The sequence below is a fragment of the Gopherus evgoodei genome, chromosome 14 (assembly GCF_007399415.2).
Source record: "Gopherus evgoodei ecotype Sinaloan lineage chromosome 14, rGopEvg1_v1.p, whole genome shotgun sequence".
Lineage (NCBI taxonomy): Eukaryota > Metazoa > Chordata > Testudines > Testudinidae > Gopherus > Gopherus evgoodei.
In genome coordinates, this window is record NC_044335.1 from 1,704,649 (window position 1) to 1,724,119 (window position 19,471).

Consider the following 19,471-nt stretch of genomic DNA (forward strand, 5'->3'; position numbering starts at 1 on the left):
GTTCCAAGAGCCTATCCACCGGGAACTCCTTGAGCTTTGCCTTGGATGCTGCTGCACTTTTGATGTTACAGAGCAAGAACCTTCTAAACTGCAAGCAGCTGTCTGAGCATCATCAAATACAAAACTACAGCCTGGCCAGGATGATCAATTATTGCTCTTTAGTCCTGCCCCCCACTCCCCAAATCCTACAGGAGTAATGAACCTGAGTAGAGATCAATGCTCTCTGCTCTGTCCTTATGGGAGATTTATTCTGACAGCTGGAAAACATTGCAGAATGCAGAATTTTTTAAAACCTATTGATGTGTAATGTTGGTATTACACTGTCAGTAGTTACATGGTCTATAGTCTAGCACTTTTTTCAGCTGGACATCCAGGGACCCTGCCTTCCAGGGTGGTAATATGAGAAATACTTTTGCCACTTCTGTGGGAGAAATCCCGCTGAGCGAAGGGTGAAGAAATACTGTTGTATTTTCAAGTCCAATTTAAAGAATCTCTTTGAAGAGTGGGGGGGAGGTGTCTGTCATCTCTCAGCAATACCTGACATAATCTGATTCTGACTGTTTATCTAGAGAGGAAATGTCTTTTGGATTCCTGTGCAGTGCACAGATACCATCAGAGGAGTGAAGACAGTAGCTGTGACTTAGAAGAAGCTTGGTATTTAGACGGGTGATATGTTGCCTGCGGGTTCCTATTTGTGTTTTTGTTACCTTTTTAGAGCAGGTTGACAGAAGTTATAGGTTGTGCCCTCTGAGTGGGCCTGATTCGGATCTGTTACGCTGGTAGACTGTGGGAAAACTCCATTGATGTCAGTGGAGTTATTCCTAGATTTACATGCAGGGCTGCCCCAGGCCCTGCAGGGGCCCCCATGAGAATATAGTATTCTAGAGTATTGCAACTTGTTTTTATGGAAGGGGCCCCCGAAATTGCTTTGCCCCAGGCCCCCTGAATCCTCTGAGTGGCCCTGTTTACATGAGTGTAAATGGGATCAGAATCAGACCCATTGTGTTAAATCATTTCCTGAACATCTTTTATAGCAAGAAAGTGCCACGGTGCAAAGTATCAGAGGGGTAGCCGTGTTAGTCTGGATCTGTAAAAGCAGCAAAGAGTCCTGTGGTACCTTAGACTAACAGACGTTTTGGAGCATGAGCTTTTGTGGGTGAATATCCACTTCGTCGGTGCAAAGTGTCTCTTCTCACTCACGCGGGCCTTAGATTGTATACGAGCCAAGTCTCGTGGCCATTATTCAGACAGCACGCCCACTGCTATTGATGGGAGCCTTGCCTCAGTGAGGATTTCAGGATCGTACCCTTGCTGTCCCCAGGCAGCACGATTACAGTGCATTGCGCTAATCGTTACAATAATCGTTATAAAACAGCAGTGCTAGAACCCCGGTGCTGGCTGGGATCATGCAGCATCCCGCTGGCTAAAGCAAACAGGGGTGTGTGAGCTATTGCCTAGTCTTTGTCAGAGTCTAATGCTGCCGGCTTCTTTTATTTCACTATAAATAATACATTTTCCATTGTGGGGGAGGGAAAGTACATTCAAGGATCTGTCTTCCTATAAAATACCATAATGAAATCATCAAAATAGGATTTACTTAGAGTATTGCTGCTTGGTAATATACAGTAGATCGAGAATACTTCCAGCCTTGTATTGGAGCCTATTAAGCTTTTTGTTATGAAGAGGAACTTGCTGGAGTTGTGATTTGTGACACACACTGAGAAATCCTTTCTTACAAAAAGCTGTGGGTGCTACCTGCAAACAGCCGCCAGTAATGCAGTGTTTTAAAATCTCTCTTTGAGGGTATTGGTTTCTATGTGTTACTGTATTAACTGTAATAGATTGAGCTATGTCACTTAACCAGAAAATCAGGGAGATAAAATAAGGTAGTCTAATTGGAAGTGTTCTCTCCCTCCCCTGCCACTGGAAAACAGAGGATGGAATTTATCTCAAACTTCCCAGACCAATTTCTCCTTCAGGCACAGCCCCACCATGGAAAACGTTACACCCAGCGGAGTAAGGAGCTTAACAGCGTGTGCACATGCGGTTTTGACCGTACCTTTGGTAACCTTAGCTCGGGTGGGTGTGGCTGAGCACCCGGAAGGGACTTGGTCCTGGCCCGTGCTTCCCTGTTGAGCAGGCTGTGGGAGGGGACTGGGGACCATAAGGAGCCTTTTCCCCAGCAGAGTCAGATCTTGCTACAATGCATTAGAAGGTGGAACGAGGTAGCAGGGCTCAGGTCCACCTGTTCGGTGGTTGGGACAGGAGCTCTTGTTCTCCTCGTGCATTAGTGGCGTGGTTCTCAACCTGTGGATTGCCAGGGGCCCGCAGACTACATCTAAGGGCTCCACGACAGACTGAGTCTGCAAACTGACTGAACAGACTTCAGCTATAGCTACAGACGATAGATTTCCAGAGGGGGCTGCACCTCTATGTGAAATTTCCAAAGGGATTTGCAAATGGGAAAAAAAGGTTGAGAACCAATGCACTAGTGCCTGTGTTACCAGCAGCAGCAGCAAATGCTGAGTTTGCAGGCAGTGGCAGGGTCAGCAGAAGGCTCCCTAATGGGGTGGGGGGTCACTGGTATCTGAACATGCCCCCCAAGGCCCTGCCTCTGCAGCACCCCTTCTCCCTGAGGCCCTGCCCTTGGACCGCCCCTTCCCCAGAAGCTCTGCTCCTCCACAAGATCTCCCCACCTCTGGTCACTCACCCATATGGCTGGTAAAAAGTGGGAGGGCAATTGCCCCTTGGCCCTTCTGTTCTGGCACCGCTGGATAGTGGTGCACATGCAGCAGCATGCTCCCTGAATCCAGGGTGTCCTGGCAGCAGGATCTTGGGGTGAGAGTGACTGGAGCTACTTCTCTGCTTCTCCTTGCTGCAGCAACCAGGGCAGGATTTGGCTGCCACCCCCCAGCGGCTGTTAAAAGGACAAGGGAGAGAGTGGAGATGGGGTGAGTGCACACCCCTGCCGAGAGAGGGAACTAAAACCTCTGGCCAAGCTTCTCACCCCATAGTGCCTAAAATTAGGCTCCTAAATCCATAGGCAGGCAACTTAAGGGCGTGACTAAATGTTTGAAAGTGCTGAGAATCGATCGGTTCCCACTGACTCCATGAAGCAGGATGCTAATTTAGGAGTCTAAATAAGGACTTGAGGCCTGCAGGTTTGGGAGTCCAGGGCTTCTGGGTGGAATGGCTTCCTGAGGCCTATAATGCTGAGAGGGCCCTGGGTACCATGATGCGAAGCAGTGCACAGACCTAGGCAGCTCTGATGCTCTTCTTGGGATAGTCTAAAGTGTTCTCATTAGGACTGTCTGTGTATTATACTGGGCAAAGACAAATCTAACCTGGGCACGCAGGGAACTTCCCCTCCCAAGGACTGAGAGACTCAAATTGGTTCATAGGAGTAACCACAAACCCCATTGCTTGAAACATGAAAATACATTAAAATATTCTAAACCCTTGAGTGCAAGTTAACCAGCCCTGCTGATTTTAAAATATAGTATCCAAGGGACGCACCCCACCCATGTACTTTTTCACTACACTAATACTGACTTGGACTCTTCATACGTTCTGTAGGTGGCGTACCTGAGCCCACTTATCCTGACGCTTTAAAAACTCCCGCACCCCAATCTGGGTCTGTGGTGGTGATGTGATAGGTATGTACCTCATGATCCTTGTGTCACGGAGTGTGGGGAAGTCAGGGCCCTGCACCCCTCTTCCTGAGATTCACCGTGACTCTCAGCCAGCCAGTAAAACAGAAGGGTTGTTAGATGACAGAAACACAGTCCCAAGCAGAGCGTGTAGGTACAACCAGGACCCCTCAATCAAGTCCTTCTGGGGGGTTCAGGGAGCTTAGACCCCAGCTTGGGGTTCCCTGCGTTGCACCTCCCAGCCCCAGACTGATCACAAAAAACTCCTCCAGCAGCTCTCTCCCCTCCCCCTGCTGCTCCTCTCCTTTGTTCAGTCTCCCAGGCAGAAGGTGTCACTTCTCCCAACCCCCCCGGCTCAGGTTACAGCTCAGGGAGCTTCCTTCAAGGGAAGTCCCCCATCCCCAATGTAACCCCCATGCGACATTCCCAGGTCAAATCCGCCCTGCTCCGGCACACCTTGTACGCCATACCTGTAATCCCTCATAACTCAAGCCTGACCCCAGCTGTACAGGACCTTCCCTCTTCACTTGTGAATATTTAATTTTAAACATTAACGTTAATATTTTTTTAATCTGCTGTTTAAGATCGTCCTGAGATGTTAGCAGAATGGAAACAGTGTTGTTATACGACTACATCATCTGTTCCCTCCACCCCCCAATACTGAACAGAAATATTTATTGAACACATCTACCTTTTGTGCATTATTATTGATAATTCTACCATTTGCATCTTGTAATGCACCAATATAATTGCTAGGATTCTTTTTGTTCCTAAAATACTTTAATAATTACTTGTTTTTCATAATGCTGCAGGCTGCAGATTTCTTTGTGTCCCTTTGCTTCCCATATCAATTTTCTACACTCCGTACCTTCTGATTTATATTCATCTAGGCAAAACAATAACTACAGGCTTCCACTCTTCTGCCTTGGTTTCTTCAACACTCTTGAGTGTTCTTTGGGATTTGGTCAGTCTCCTCAGGTTTCTAGCTCCCCTCTACCAGACCTTACTCCTCCTGCTCAGGAGGAGTGAATCTCCTCTTTGACCTGTACAGCCAGCCAGCTTCCCCCAGTTTGGACCCATACCACAGGCAAAGGGTTCCCCCTCCCTCAGGACTCATCTCTCTCCTTTCACCTCTCCATTTCTGTTTTTAGAGGCCTGCACTAACACCTCTTTCCACTCTTCCCTCTCCCCTAGGGAAGCTGCTGCAGCCACTGTTTGTGCAGGAGTCACTTGGCGCTGATCTTTACCAGCAGGCTGGTGAGAGGGGGATCCCCAGGTGCCAGTCCCCTCCTTAGCGCGGGTGAGGCAGGAGGAACACAGCAAAGGCAGCCACCCATGCAGGGTCAGAGTTCATAACATCACCCCCACTCCAGAGCTACAACGTGGGGTGACCAAATGTCCGGATTTTATAGGGCCAGTCCCAGCATTTGGGGCTTTTTCTTATAGGGGCTCCTATTACCCCTCAGGCCCTGTCCCGATTTCTCACACGTGCTGCCAGGTCACCCTATGACACAGCCAGCTTGTCCCAGGCCCTCGAGGGGCAGAGGCTCCAGGCTGCCGCCTGGGCTCCGGGAGTTCAGAGCCAGGGCCCGGGGGGAAGGGCAGGGTTAGCCCCCAGGCTGTCACGCGTGGCTGGGGCCCTGGGGTGCCCCCCGGTGTGTGTTCCGGGGTTGGGCTGGGCTGCTGCACCGCGGGTTCGCTCCCCGCAGTCCCGGCCAGGTGAGGCTCCCGGGGGGGGGGGCCGAGTCTGGGTTCCCAGGACCCCGCGGCGCCCCCGGCCCTTCCCACGCATCGCGGCGCGGCGCCCGGGGCAGGGAGGCGGCGGGCGGGCGGGCGCTGTCCGCGGTGCTGGTCCGTGGGGGCCGGGCCGGGCCGGGCCGCGCCCCGGGAAGCAGGAGACGCGCAAGGGGCCCCCTGGCCCGGCCGGTGCACGGCGCTGCGCAGGGGCTCCGCACCCCGAGCTCCCCGGGCCAGCGCGGGGGGGGGGGTAAATCCGGACCCGCCCCCCCGGCCAGGCAGCGCGGCTCGGCCACGGCCAGCGGCCCCCCGGTGCCTGGGAGCCCCCGGCGCTGGGACCCGGCTCGGCTCGGCTCGGCCCGGCCCGGCCCGGCCAATGAGACCCCGGGAAAAACTTTGATGCTAAATCAAGCGCTCGGATCCCTCCGCCGGGGGGGGGGGGGCCTCTGGCTGAACCGCGGCGCCGCCACCGAGCGCGGAGCCTTCCGCGGCAGGGAAGAGTCCCGCAGTCTCCGGCAGCAGCGCGGCGGCTCTGCGGAGGGTCCGAGCCCATGTGAGCCGGGCAGGCGGACGGAGCCCGAGCACCATGGGGGCCCTGGGCCTGACCCTGGGGATCCTCCACTACCTGGGGCTCTACCTCCAGCTGGGCGCCCCGGCGCGGGCCCCCGCGGCCAACGGTGAGCCGGGGCCGGGCAGGGACCGGGACGGGGCAGGGACCGAGCCGGGGCCGGGGCCGGGCAGGGACCGGGCAGGGCAGGGGCTGGGACCGGGACCGGGCAGGGGCAGAGACCGAGCCGGGACCGGGCAGAGACCGAGCCGGGGCCGGGCAGAGACCGGACAGGGCAGGGGCTGGGACCGGATTGAGACCGGGCAGGGACTGGGGCAGGGACCAGGCTGGGGAAGAGACCGGGGCTGGGACCGGGGCAGGGGCTGGGATCGGGCTGGGGAAGAGACCGGGCAGGGCAGGGGCAGGGACCGGGCAGGGCGGAGGCCAGACGGGGCCGGGGGCAGCCTCCGGGGGGCAGCGCGGGGCTTTGGAAACTTCTCCCCCCGGGGCGGGGGCGCTGAGTCCGGCCGGCTGGGCGAGCCGGGGCCCGCGGGGCTGCGAACCGAGCTCGGGGCGCAGCCAGCCGGGCAGGGGGCTGCTGCGGAGCCGTGTGCGGGGGCGGCCTGAGGTGCCGCTCCCCGCTGCGTGCTGCGCACCCGGCCCCGGCCCCGGCCCCGGAGCGGGTCCGCCTGTCCCGGGCTGGGCAGGGACCGGGCACAGCCCCGGCGGAGGCAGGCTGAGCTCCCGGGCAGCCCCGCTGGGGGTCAGGAGCAGCCGAGCGCGCCCGGAGAGACCCAGGTCCGGGACGCCGGCGCGGGAGCTGCCGGAGACCCTGGTCTGCCAGGAGTTTAGGGAGGAAAAGTTAGTGACTCGTCTCCGGGGCTCAGGGGCTGCCGCTTTCCAGCCCTTCCGGAGAGTCCGATTATCCGTGTCGCCTTGGCCACCTGGCACCGTGTGTTCACACAGCCACGAGCCGCTGCAAGCCCCCCCCCGCTGCTCTGCCTGCCCTCGCTCCAGCGAAAAGCGCCTGGGTTGCTTCGTCCTGATTCCCAAGCAGAGCAACCCGGAAACCCTCCCTCCCCTGGCCTGGTTCCAGGAGCTGGAACATGGGAGAGCCCTTCTGTGCACAGCTCCACAGTTAGTGTCTGGTTCCCATGAGGACTTCCCAAGCAGCTCCCAGGAGCGCATCCCTCACCGGAGGAGGTGGGAAGGAGACACTCGCTTCTGGGTTCTCCTCCCTGTTGGAGCCAGGGAGCTGGATGTGTGTTACATCCCTCACCCTTCCCTGGGGAAAACCAGGAGCTCACAGATCAGGTGATGGTAGCCTGGTCTATTAGCCTGGATTAGTTATGGGAGCCTCCATCAGAACCGGGACCCCACAGAGCGAAAGCTGGGCCCTGCCCTGAGGCGCTTCCAGTCTATTTAAGAGCCACGTTCCATGGCTGCCTGGCGCGCAGAAGGACTGCCTTGCTGCGCAGTGTATCCTTACCATGCCCTGCAGTCTAACAGGGATGAACAGCAATGTGTTGTCATGCTTCAGGACTAATCTGTCATTTGTGCTAGTGCCTGGGAAACCAGGACCATATCCTGGGATTGCTGGCCTTCCCTGGGTGCTTTGAGAAGGGGGTGCTAGAGACAGAGATCTGCCTCCATTAGCTCCCGCAGAAATTCAGCAATAGACGACTAGGCACTGAAATGGTTGCTGTAAAGAAAAAAGATGAGAGTAGGTGAGTGCATTTCAGAGCCTCCTTACAGGGCTTTGTACCATGGGCAGTTCCGCAGCAACTCACTTAATCATAACAGAACCTTTATTAAGGATCCTGAAATGCAGTGAATAAGTGGGTCATGTATAATAAGCCATTTGTGTTCAGCAGGTGAATACCAATTTGATAAAAGCTGTGTGTGCTGCAAGCCTGGATAAACTGCTGTTTAGCAGATTGGAGATTGATCATTTCATTAGTCACTGGTACAGCTTTCCCCAAGCAGCGGCAGAGGAGGGGAGAACAGAGCCCTGGAAGCCTCCCTGGAGTGAGCAAGTGATCCTGCAGGGCAGGACAGGGCTGGAACCAGGCATCAGGCAATTCAGGGGGCACATCAAACTAGTTACTCCAGAAAACAACACCCCGGTGTGCTTTGTCTTCATTCCGGGCCTGATCCTCCACGTGCCTGTTGACTTTGGTGGGTGCAAGCCGGGGCCGGGTAGCCTCTTGGAGTGAGAGGAACAGCGTCTGAGAAGTGCATCTGCCTCTGACCTACGTGGAAGCACAAGAGGCTTTTGGGGGAGGGACCAGCAGCCTGAGTGCCCCTGTCTGCAGCTGAGAGTTCGAACCAGAACATGTGCTCTAGGGATGCAATATTTAAATCCTGTCCCCAAAGGCATCAGCCGGGCGTTGGAATGAAAATGCACCATATGCTCAGCAGGCTTCCGAGAGCTTTGTTATGAATGGTCTGTGACTGCAGCTGCTAGGTGTTACGGTAATATACACAATATGTCTTCCTTTACAGGGGTATGTGGGTACGTTTGTCCCCCCATCCTCCTCTGCACTGCAAGCCTGAGCAGTGTGATCCCAGCCCACCTGGCTGAAAGAGGCTGTTCTCAACAAATCTCTTTCAAACTCCCTCCCTGTGTCCTCACCACAAAGGGTTTGCTTTGAGCTAGTTATGCCCTGCCCCCGAGCAGGGAGCCACTACTGCATTGTACGTCCTGTCACTCCTCCACAAACAGCACTGCCTCGCTCTTCTTCGGGCTACTTCCTTCAATTATTCATGCCCCCATTGCAGACAGTGTGCGCACGCTGGGCTGGTGCCATTGGTTTTCAAATGTGGGTTAGTCCCAGTCTGTCTGTCTGCATGGAGCCCGGAAGGAAAAGAGCCAGCTGGTAAACAGTGTGCGTTCCAGAGCAGGAGAATCTAGCCTTCTTCTCTGCATCAGCTGCAAATGTGAGTGTCTTACATCAATGAGCCAGTTAGTTTAATGGCTGAAGGATTAAGGGAGCTGTGCCCTGATTCCCCACGGTGCTGCCCTTCTCCTTTGTCGCACACGCCAATGATTATTCTAGCAATTACTTTCAGAAACACTCTGCATTCTTCGGGATTTTTTTCAAGCTTCCTGGTGGGAATTCTCCATCCGATGTGTTTTTCCTGCTGCTTCTCATGCAGTCGTTCAAGACAATTACTTCTGACATCCCTTCCCCATCAAATGTCGGTGCTTAACTTTCCCTGGAAGAAGGCTGACATATGATGGGCAAGACAGTGGGAATTATCACATTAGGACAATGACAGCTAATTGTCATTTAAAAATTCTCCACGAACCAGGCAGCAAATCAGCTGGAGCAATGGGTGCCGTTCCCAAGAATTTGGCAGACAGGGCGGGGACCTTGATTTAACCAGGAGCTGGAAACTCCCTGCGTCCTTCTGCGTTGTCTCAGCAGTGCTACTCTTTCAGGCTGCTGTGATTTGGGTGGTGACTAGGGTAGGCGGCTCTCTCACTCTGGCCTAGTCCAGGTTCTCTCTGTTCACATCCCTGGGGGTGGAAAAACCTTTGCTGCTGCTGTATGGTGCTGCCTCTCCCTGACCCTGGATAATGTGCCCCTTTCCAAACCCAGACCACAGCCACCTCCTCTGGCTTGAATTTGGCCTTAACTGAAGTTCTAGTTTTTATCTTCCTCTCCTGTTCCCAGCAGCCCTTGGGTAATGCTCTGTGCTGTGCAGCACGCGGAGGCGAAGGTTGTGATAATGGTCCTTGGTCACTGGACTCACTAAGGCAGAATAGACCAAGCCAGTGGTTTCTGGTCCTTCCTTTCATGCTGCCTTAGTCCTGGTCCTTCCTGGACAGGCATGTGCCCCCTCAGCCAGCTGCACGGACTGATGTAGGATGGCGCGAGTTGTTTCCTTTCCCATCACCAGACTTCCTGGAGTGCCCAGTGACAGTGAATGTGGCCAGCGCCTGGGGGACAGGACGCAGCAGGAACTGGCAGAACCAGAGGAGCCAAGAGCAGCGCTCTCTCCAGTGGCTGTTGATGCCTTGTTTATTTTGGGTGCCCAGCTTGAGATGACGTGGCCCTGGCTTTCTTCCCCCACCACTCCACTGGGAATAATGTGGAGCTGCAGGTGCCCAACCTCCGTGAAAACCAGGCCATGGTGTCTCCAGCTGAGCTTCCAAATCTGAGGCAGCATCTGGCGCTTTGGCTGGAAGAGTCTTGCCAGGGGCCCCTCAGGAGTCACTGGTAGAGTTTTCAGAACAGCCCCAGAAGTCCTGGTGCCCCGTTTTCTACTCTAACTGCTTTTCCTCTGTTCTTTCTGGAAGAGAACGGTGGGAGAGACAGGAATGTGACCCCAAACTAATTCACATTTAGGCTGCTGGATGTCTCTTCCCTTGAAGTGTCACCTCTTGGGAGGGGCCTGAAATGGGGGACAGGGATGATTTCTGCCATGCATTCCTTCCCTTGCAACGGTGAAGCCTCCCATGGGGACAAGAGGCCTTTTCCCCTGTGTGGGAACAGTGAACTGTTAGAAATACACACCAGTTCGGGGTAATTCCAGCTCCCTGGCAAGGTAAGCTCCACCCCTGGTCAAAATCCCCACGTTAGTTGCATTTTTTGGTTTTTGTTTTGTGTAACATATCACAAGATCCTCCCCTTGCTGTGTCAGTGGGAGTTTTGCCATTGACTGTGATGGGAGCAGGATTCGGCCCTATGTTAGTAAGGCATTTGGGGAGCTTTCTGGGTGTAAGATGTGCTCCACAACTGAGATCCTGTGGTTTTCTCTAGGGGCTTAGTGCTGATTTCAAGATTTGCTGTGTGTGTGTGTGTGTGTGTGTGTGTGTGTGTGTGTGTGTGTGTGGGTGGGTGGGTGGGTGGGTGTGGCCTTGCACATCATGCTGTTAATGAAGCGAGTGACTTACAGATCACTGAGCAAGGACTTCTGCACAGGGACAAAGGAGAAAGATACCTTCTGTTTAAGAGTCTGTATCTGGTCGTTTTCAAAGCTGAATCCCCTTTGCCACTCTCACAGCTATCGGTGCCCCCTCTGCTCACACCTGTGACATAGGAAGTCATAGTGCTATGTTCGTGCATCAGGCTTCCATGCTGTGATGCTTTCTTGATGACCTAGCATCAGCTTTCCCCGGGAGCAGGCTCGTTAAAAACAGATTCATTCCGAGATTCTCAGGCCAGACAGCACCACTGTGATAATCTAGTGTGACCTGCACAATGCAGGCCAGAGAACCTCGCCCAGCCTGTTTAGGAGAGAGCACAGGCACAGCATGCTGAGGGTATGTGGAGAAACGGCCGTAGTTCAGATACCCTGAGTGCCTTCTGGCATCAGAACTGCACTCAGCCCCGACCCCACTTCCATCCCTTGGTCCGTGGAGAGAGGCATGAAGCAGGAGCGAGCAGCGTCTGCACAGGCTAGAGGGCTACTTGAAATTCACAGCAGAAATGGGGATGCGTTGCTTTAAATGTGCTGTACCCCCTCTGCACGCACACACACCTGCCTAAGCGCCCTGGCTGTTCCCTTTGCTCGGCACTGCCTGTGGTTTATGCTAGCGATGCCCTGGCACCCAGCCCGTGAGGTGTCTGCCCGCGGGAAGCGGAGGCCACCTCTAGGCAGAGATAAGGGAGTCCAAGGCCGGTTACCATGGCAGAGCCGTAGGACAGAAAAGGCCTTTGGCGTGTGGCTCACTGTCTGCTGTATTTACTCCTTTTGCAGCCCCCGGGGTTCACAGGCACAGCGCTGGGAGCGCTGGCTGTGGAATCAGTCCTGCTCCTGTGGAAGTCAAGGCAGTTTTGCCATCGGCATTAATGGGAGTAGGAGCAGGGGCTCTGAGACCAGCTCCTGTGAGTGGTGAGTGGCTGGGGCTGCCGGTGAACACAGGATCAGGCTCGCTGTGCACAGAGAGGAGCAGAGGAGTGGCAGCGACAAACTCACTGGATTCCCACTGTCAGGGTTTGGTGTGTGCCCGGTAGCTTCAGGGGTACTTTGAAGAATATTGAGGGGGGGGGCGGGGGGAGGAAAGGGGGGCTGGGTGCTGAACCTGAGCCATGTAATAATGAATTTATCATGCGCCTTTGAGCACCTGGCCTCTGCTTGCTGATGCTCCCCCGAGCTGCCAGCTAATGGCTCCAGCCCAGAAGAAGCTGCAAATCACCAATTTAAAAAAAATAAATCAGGCTGCCAGACAGATGTTTCCTCCACCCTCCAAACATGGCAGTTCTCTCCCAGAATTACCCAGGTTATGGGGCAAGATACAGGCGTGGGCCACTGGGCATGAGATTGTCCCAGCTTTAGATTGATAAGCCCATGTGTTATCGGGAGCTGGGGGCTGGGATTGTGGTGCATCATGGGTAATGGGAGCTCCATCTATCTCCATCAGTCGTGGATGAGCAATATACAGCTGGCCTCATGGCAAGGGAGGTGCCAGGTGAAGGGCTGTAAAATAATCCCAGTGGGAGACGTTTGTGTAAGAGGCTTTCTGCAATGGAGGGTGCCCCCCGGGCTGGGGGGGAATGGCTTTCTGGGCACTCATGCAGTGAGTGCAGAGTTCTCGGCTGTGCCACTGGTCAGTGATGCTACCACCCCAAACTCCTGCTGAGAACCTTTGTCCCAGTCCTCGCTGGGATTGGGGGTGGGGGCAGGGATTTGCATGCGTGTGATACGTGAATATCTATAATACGCCAAGTACACTCCTCTATCGCCAGGCATTTCAGTGGCTGGGTGTTTGGGGGGATAGGGGTTGCTCAAGGGGGATTTGGGGTGGGTTAATTTAAAATACAAGTGCTACAGTTTGAGGCATGTTGAGAGCTGGTACATGACTGTACATCACCGTCTATGTAATATCCCATCAGGCTGTCAGGAGGTGAGTGGGAGAAGAAAGCTCCATCGAGTCTGCAGAACTAGCTGTTTGCTTGTGGTGGTTTAAACCCCAAACCCCCCCCCCACGATGGCACACAACTCACAAGCCGGGTGGGTGCCAGCGTTGGCTTCCAGGTCTCTGGTGAGAAGCGTGGCACGTCATGACACTGCTGTGCAGTCCATGCTGGAGTGCAGCTGCTGAGATGTAGGGTTGTCTCTCGCGCTATGGAGTGTGCGGTGAATCAGGATTGGCTCAGGTGTCTCCAGCGCAGCAGCAGCTGATTGGGCCAGGCAGAGCTGATGGCCGAGGGGAAGAGCAATGAGTTTTCTGCACTAGGTAAGGGCTTGTCTACGGCCTGAGAATTGTGGGGAGAAATCCCCCATTGGGAGTTTGGGGATGGCCCTGGAGGGAGCTCCTGGCTCCACACCAGCTCCTGCCTTGACTCCAGCGCTCCTGCTCCATGCCAGGGAGAGCAGACCCAAGGAGCCGGTTCTCCAGTGAAACACCCAGGACTCTCCATGGCACAGTCCGGCCTCAGTCTCTTCCCTTGAGCAGTCTCCCTCCCCAGCTCGCCTTCTGTCTGCTTCGCAGCACTCTGGGCTGAGAGCGGCATTGGCTCCTGTCGCGGGCCTGGGGAGCTCGGTGGCACAGGCTGGAAGTGAGCTGCACTGGGGTGGGGAGAGGAGAAATGTGGACAGCCAGGACTGGAAACAGATGGGTGAAGTCAGAGGGGCTAGTGGCTGTGGTTAGTTTTAACTAGACGGGCCCTGGCAATTCCTGCAGGCTGCTCACGTGATGGTACTGGGTGTTTGTGCGAGTAATGTGTAAACACATGCATGCACGCACACACACGCGTTCACACACTGCTGCGAAGCCAGAGCCCCTGACCCCTCTGTGCAGAGGAGCCCCCTGAAGAGAAGTTCTGGCGCGAGGGACGCGAGCTTCTCCCCAGGCCCTGGGCATGGCCCAGAGGGGCAAAGGGGCTGAATTGCGAGGTGATGGCATCACGCCTTGGCTGGCCATGAGGCAGGGCTGGGGAGGTTTCCCAGGATTAACGGGAAGTTGTAAACTAAAGCAGGGGCCTTCCTGGGGTAGATCACAGGTAGACATTTTCAAAAGGGCTGAAGGGGTGAAGCAGCCTAAACCCCACTGATTTCTGGGAGACCCAGGCCCCCGAGTGCCCAAGTCACTTTCAAACCGGGATGTAGGCTCCCGACTCTCTAGGCAGGGTGGGCGATTTTACCCTAGATGCTCGCTCAGCCCTCAGCTGCGTGAGCTGCCTCCCGACCACGTCCGGCTGCATGTGCTGGCTCACACATAGCATTGCCAGGAAACTTGGTCCTAAACACCTGGCCCTAACTCTGCCCTGGTTTGCCCCCCTGCCATCCCAGCAGCAGGCTGACGGGTGCAGCAGAAGGCAGAACATGGCCACTCTGGGACGCAGGCCCAGGGGATTGTGGGGCCGGCCAGGAGCAGTGGTCATTGAGCTATTGATGGGCCAGCACCCGGTCAGTGGTACCTCCCAGCCACAGCAGGCTTCCGAGGGTGCATTCGCCCTTGGCGGTGCTGACTGGGAGCTATAATTAAATTGCAGAATCTCAGCGTTGCTCCCTGTCATGGAGTCACCGGGCGATGCGCCGGAACTGCTCCCCACGAAGCCAGTCAGGACTTTGGGGAGCCTTCTCTCCCTTGGAGCAGACTTGTTCAGGGCAAGAAGCTCACACGGCTTCACCTCCTTGGTCTCTCCTTGGAGCATTCAGCATCCTCTGCCCCTCCGTGCGCTTCCCACAGCGAGTCCACCCCAGCGGGGTCCTGGGGAAGCCACCGGGTTCTGCACCCCCACTTCACAGTCAGACGTGACTCTCAGCCAGCCAGTAAAACAGAGGTTTATTCAATGACAGGAACAGGGTCTAAAACAGAGCTTGTAGGTACAGCGAACCGGACCCCTCAGCTGGGTCCATTCTGGGGAGCAGAGAGCCAGACCCCCAGGTCTGCCCTCCACCCTTGACCCCAGCCAGCTCCAGACTAACAACCCCTCCCAGCCCCTCCTCTCTGCTCAGCTCCTTTCCCGGGCCAGGAGGTCACCTGATCCCTTTGTCTCCAACCCCTTCAGCTGGCACCTTTGCAGAGGGGGGGCCCAGGCCATCACTTGCTAGGAGACAGAGTGCCAGGCATTTAGGTGCACTGGCCCTTGGCTCTGCCAGATACTTAAGAACTGCCATGGAGACACTGAGGCACCAACACAGTATTCAGAGAAAACATTAAGAACTTTCCCAGTTTGTCACACTCCCTAACCCCAGCCGGGAGTGGGACTGAGCCGTTTGCTCCTGGCTGGTGTGACGTGGCAGCGGAGCCCAGGAGGGGGAATAGCTTAGTATAGGAGTGAGACTGAGCTGGCAATTAGTTCTATGAGCACCTTGACTCACTGAACTATACAAAACTGTGAATTAGACAAGGAGTTCTGTGAAAGGAGAGAATAAGCCACCCTCACTCGCAGCCCAGCACATAATGAGAGAGATCAGCAGTACAGAGTGTAGGGAGAAATTAGAGAACTACTGATAGAAAATCCCGCTCCGCCTTTCTTTGTGTCTCCCCGCTCTTCCTCTCCCTTCCTGGGAGCAGCCTGCTTTCCTCGCACCCTCCCCGTCCTTTTCAGATACCTTTCCTGCCTCTGCGTCTCCAGCTCTGTCTGCCCGTGATTCCTTCGTGGCTCCTGCTAATGACACGCTCAAGGATGTCAGCCGTGAACCTTCTCTCTGAGTGGCCCAGGTGCCTGCCTTGTGCTTTTCCCTGCAGACTCGGCACTGGCGCTGTCCGTGCTGCTGGAGTCAAAGGCCCGTTGGTTTCATTCGAGCCCCCTGTTGTTAGGGCGGGTGGCAGGTGCTCTGCGCCGCGTGTTGCCTTCAGCCGCCTGAGCCAGGGAGCAGCTTTTATCATCCCAACGTGGAAAATTACAATTCCCCAGCTCCAGGGCAGGCTGTAAGTTCTCACTGCAAGTGGAAGCAGCCAGAGCTCAGAGGCCTTAGTGTCGGGCTGAGCTTCGTTGTTGTTTAACCTGCAAGGAGCCTGTCTCGTGATCCTTTTTCTTCTCCAAAATCCCACTGACTCCAGTAGGGCCAGGATTTCACCCCTGATATTCACAAGTGCTGAGCACCTGCAGCTCCATGTCCATCTGTACGACTTGCAGGAACTCAGCACCGCTGGAGAGCTGATCCCGAGCCTACGTAGCGAGCACTGGCGGCTTTGGGCATTTCAGAAAACAGCCACACGGATCTGTGTAAAACACCCAGTTCCCTGTACAACCATCACACTTCCTCAGGGGTGGGGCCAAGTCACCATGCTCCTGGTCCGCTCGGGGGGGGGGGGTTTCCACTGCAAACTGGATACAGCTCCAGAGGAGAAGCCTTTGGCTCATGTAGATGTAGCAAGATGCCTCTGATTGACTAGAGTCAGTCATGGTTCATCGGGGAAAATAATTCGCAGGCAAGCTAAAGCTCTAACACAGTAATTAATGTGCCTTTTGCAAATGTCCAATACAGGAACTCCTCGCTTCATGTCGTAGTCCTGTTCCTGAAAAATGTGACTTTAAGTGAAATGATGTTAAGTGAATCCAATTTCCCCATAAGAATTAATGTAAATGGGGGAGTTAGGTTCCAGGGAAACTTTTTTCACCAGACAAAAGACTATTTTATATATGTTGTGACAAAGTTCCTCCTCTACCTTGGTGGGTCCTGCGCTTACTGGCAGATTTGCTCACTTCAGTGATCTTCCCCACAGTCTCAGTCAGCTTCTCCTGTGTCTGATCAGGAGTGGGGACGTTTGGGGGGAATCCAGGCCCGCCCTGTACTCCGGGTTCCAGCCCAGGGCCCTGTGGACTGCAGCTGTCTGTAGTGCCTCCTGTAACAGCTGCATGACAGCTACAACTCCCTGGGCTACTTCCCCATGGCCTCCTCCAAACACCTTCTTCATCCTCACCACAGGACCTTCCTCCTGATGTCTGATAATGCTTGTACTCCTTAGTCCTCCAGCAGCACAGCCTCTCAGTCTCAGCTCCTTGTGCCTCTTGCTCCCAGCTCCTCACACGCACTTCCTCTCCTCTGGCTCCTTCCCGCCTGACTGGAGTGAGCTCCTTTTTAAACCCAGGTGCCCTGATTAGCCTGCCTTGATTGGCTGCAGGTGTTCTAATCAGCCTGTCTGCCTTAATTGGTTCTAGCAGGTTCCTGATTACTCTAGTGCAGCCCCTGCTCTGGTCACTCAGGGAACAGAAAACTACTCACCCAGTGACCAGTATATTTGCCCTCTACCAGACTCCTGTACCACACTGGCCTGGGTCTGTCACAATACACACACGCACAGTATAAGTTTTAAACAAACAATTCCATACTGGTACACAGTGATGATAATTGTGAAGCTTGGTTGAGGCGGAGGAGTCAGAGGGTGGGATATTTCCCTTACTGCTAAATGATGGACTAGCAATTGGCTGAGCCCTCGAGGGTTAACTCTCACATTCTGCTGTACAAGGCAGCAGGAAAGGAGGGAGGGCAGACAGAGACAGAGACACACACCCTGTGTGTGTGTGAGAGAGAGAGATGCACATTTCCCCTTTAAGTATGAAGAGTGGGGTCAGAAGTACACTGCCTTGTTAATTAGATCAGCAAGCTGAGACCTGACCGCAGGTGCAGCTGCTGCTGCCCAGAAGCTCCGTCTGTCGTGTGCCCCATTCTCTGCTCTGTGGAAGATTGGGTAAGTGGGGTGCAGGAGCAGAGGGGAGGGGGACACCCTGACATTAGCCCCCCTCTTCCTTCCCTCCCCCTCAGCACAGCAACAGAAGTCGAGGAGCAGCTCCAAGGCAGAGGGCAGGAGCAGCACATGGGAGTGGGGGGAGGGACAGCTGCAATTGTTAGCCTGCTGGACAGGGAACTTGGGGGAGTGGGGAGCTGATGGGGGGCTGCTGGTCCACCCTGGTTCCAAGCCCCTACCAGCTAGCTGCAACGGGCTGCTCTTCCTGCAAGCAGTGAACACAGCAGGCGGCTGCCAAACGCGTTAGAGGGGAGCATTGCACAACTTTAAACCAGCATGTTCCCTAATTGATCAGCAACGTAACAAGGAAACAACATTAAGCGGGGTGACTTTAGTGAGGAGTTACTGTACATCTTTAATTGCCCTTCAATACGTGTTTACACAAATATTAACCTGTGGGCCAGTTTGTTTGAGCTACAACGTTCAGAACATATCTTCACAGGATGGTTATTAAAGGCTCATTGGAGGTTCTGGGCATCTGTGTCTGTCCTCAGAGGAGACACCGCAGAGCATCAGCTGTGCAAGCATCCTGCAAGCTGGCCCCAGCCGGGGATCAGACTTGAGAGAGGGGCCAGATCCACTGTTTTTTTTTCTCCTAGCAAACAATATTGTTTAGTCAAAACCAAAACAGGGTCGGGTTCGCCATCTCTCCCGACTCAAAACATTACTGGGAAAAAAACTTTGGAACTGTTGAATTGTTGGTTTTTGAGTCAAAACAGTTTTTGGTTTTGAAATTTTAGTAAATTTAGACAAACATTAACAAAAGAGACGGTCCAAATCAAAACGCATCACTTCAAATGGCCCAAACAGAATTTCTGTTCGTTCATTTCTCTATTGGAATTTGAGGAAATTTTCAAGATTACAACTTTTCATCCCAGTTTGGACCAGGACAAGTTTTCACTATCTTGAAAATCTTTGTGGAATGGGGAACCCGTTTTCCAGCCGCTCTGGGTGGCAGGTGTGGACCCAGAGCATCTGCCAAGCAACCCCCAGTCCCATTGGGGCTGGAGCTGACTCTGAGAGCTGCAAAGCCTCTAGCAGCTTCCTGATGTCCTCACTCCCACGCTGAGCAAAGCTGGGCCCAGAGCCAATCTAGCCTTTGTCTCCGGAGTCCGCTCCGTGCTGGGCGCTCTGGGAAGGCTGCTGCCAAGGGCACCAGTTGTGGGGAAGGATTCTGTGCCCTAAAACCGCAGAAGCGCTGAGCCACCATCGGGATGGGCACAGGCACAGGCTAAGCGATGGGCACACACTGGAATCCCCAGTTCATGGTGCGCAGGCCAGCACACTGCTGTCCGATGTCGCAGACCCGGCCTGGGTTGAAGCCGAGCATTGAGAATTGAAAGATTTCCAGCGAGAGGCCCCTGCTTTCCCACTGCAGGGTCTGAGTAGCTCAGGCTAATGTGAAGGGGATTCCAGTGAAGGGCACAGATGAGGCAGGGCCCTGGTTCTGTCTTCAGAAGCCACCCACTCCCCACAAAGCTGCTTCTCAGTAATATAGACAAAGCCATTCGATTGCTCTGTGCGCTAGTGAGCCTCTGTGTGTCTCTGAACATTGGCTCCTCTGCTTTCCCCCATTAGAAACAGACAGATTGCGCCTGCCGCGTGCTTCTCTGTCTGAGCCGGACTGGCCACCGGCTGCCTGGGGACCAGTGTTGATCTCGGCAACAAGGGTAACTGTTCCCACTCCAGGCTCCGGGGAGGGAAGAGGCAGAGGAGACAGTGAACTGGATTTGTTTCCATCTCTGCCCCCAGTTGATCTGTTGCAAATGCCAAGTGGACAGTAATCAGAGGGGAACCTGTGGCTGCTCAGAGCCGGTTCCAGCCAGGCAGGAACGCCTTGATCAGGAGAGTTTTTCTGTAGACCTGGGCCTGGCTGTGGGGTTT

General features: G+C 54.7%; 1 protein-coding gene across 2 annotated transcripts in view; it reads left to right on the forward strand.

The window, feature by feature from the left end:
• The first annotated feature begins 5,886 nt into the window (after positions 1 to 5,886).
• Positions 5,887 to 19,471, forward strand: part of VSTM2L (V-set and transmembrane domain containing 2 like) — a 50,069-nt gene continuing 36,484 nt past the window's right edge. For both annotated transcript variants that reach the window (XM_030533559.1, XM_030533560.1), the window contains exon 1: positions 5,887 to 6,064. In XM_030533559.1, coding sequence (XP_030389419.1) covers positions 5,974 to 6,064 — 91 coding nt within the window. In that variant the 5' untranslated portion in view covers positions 5,887 to 5,973. The remainder of the gene's footprint in view (positions 6,065 to 19,471) is intronic.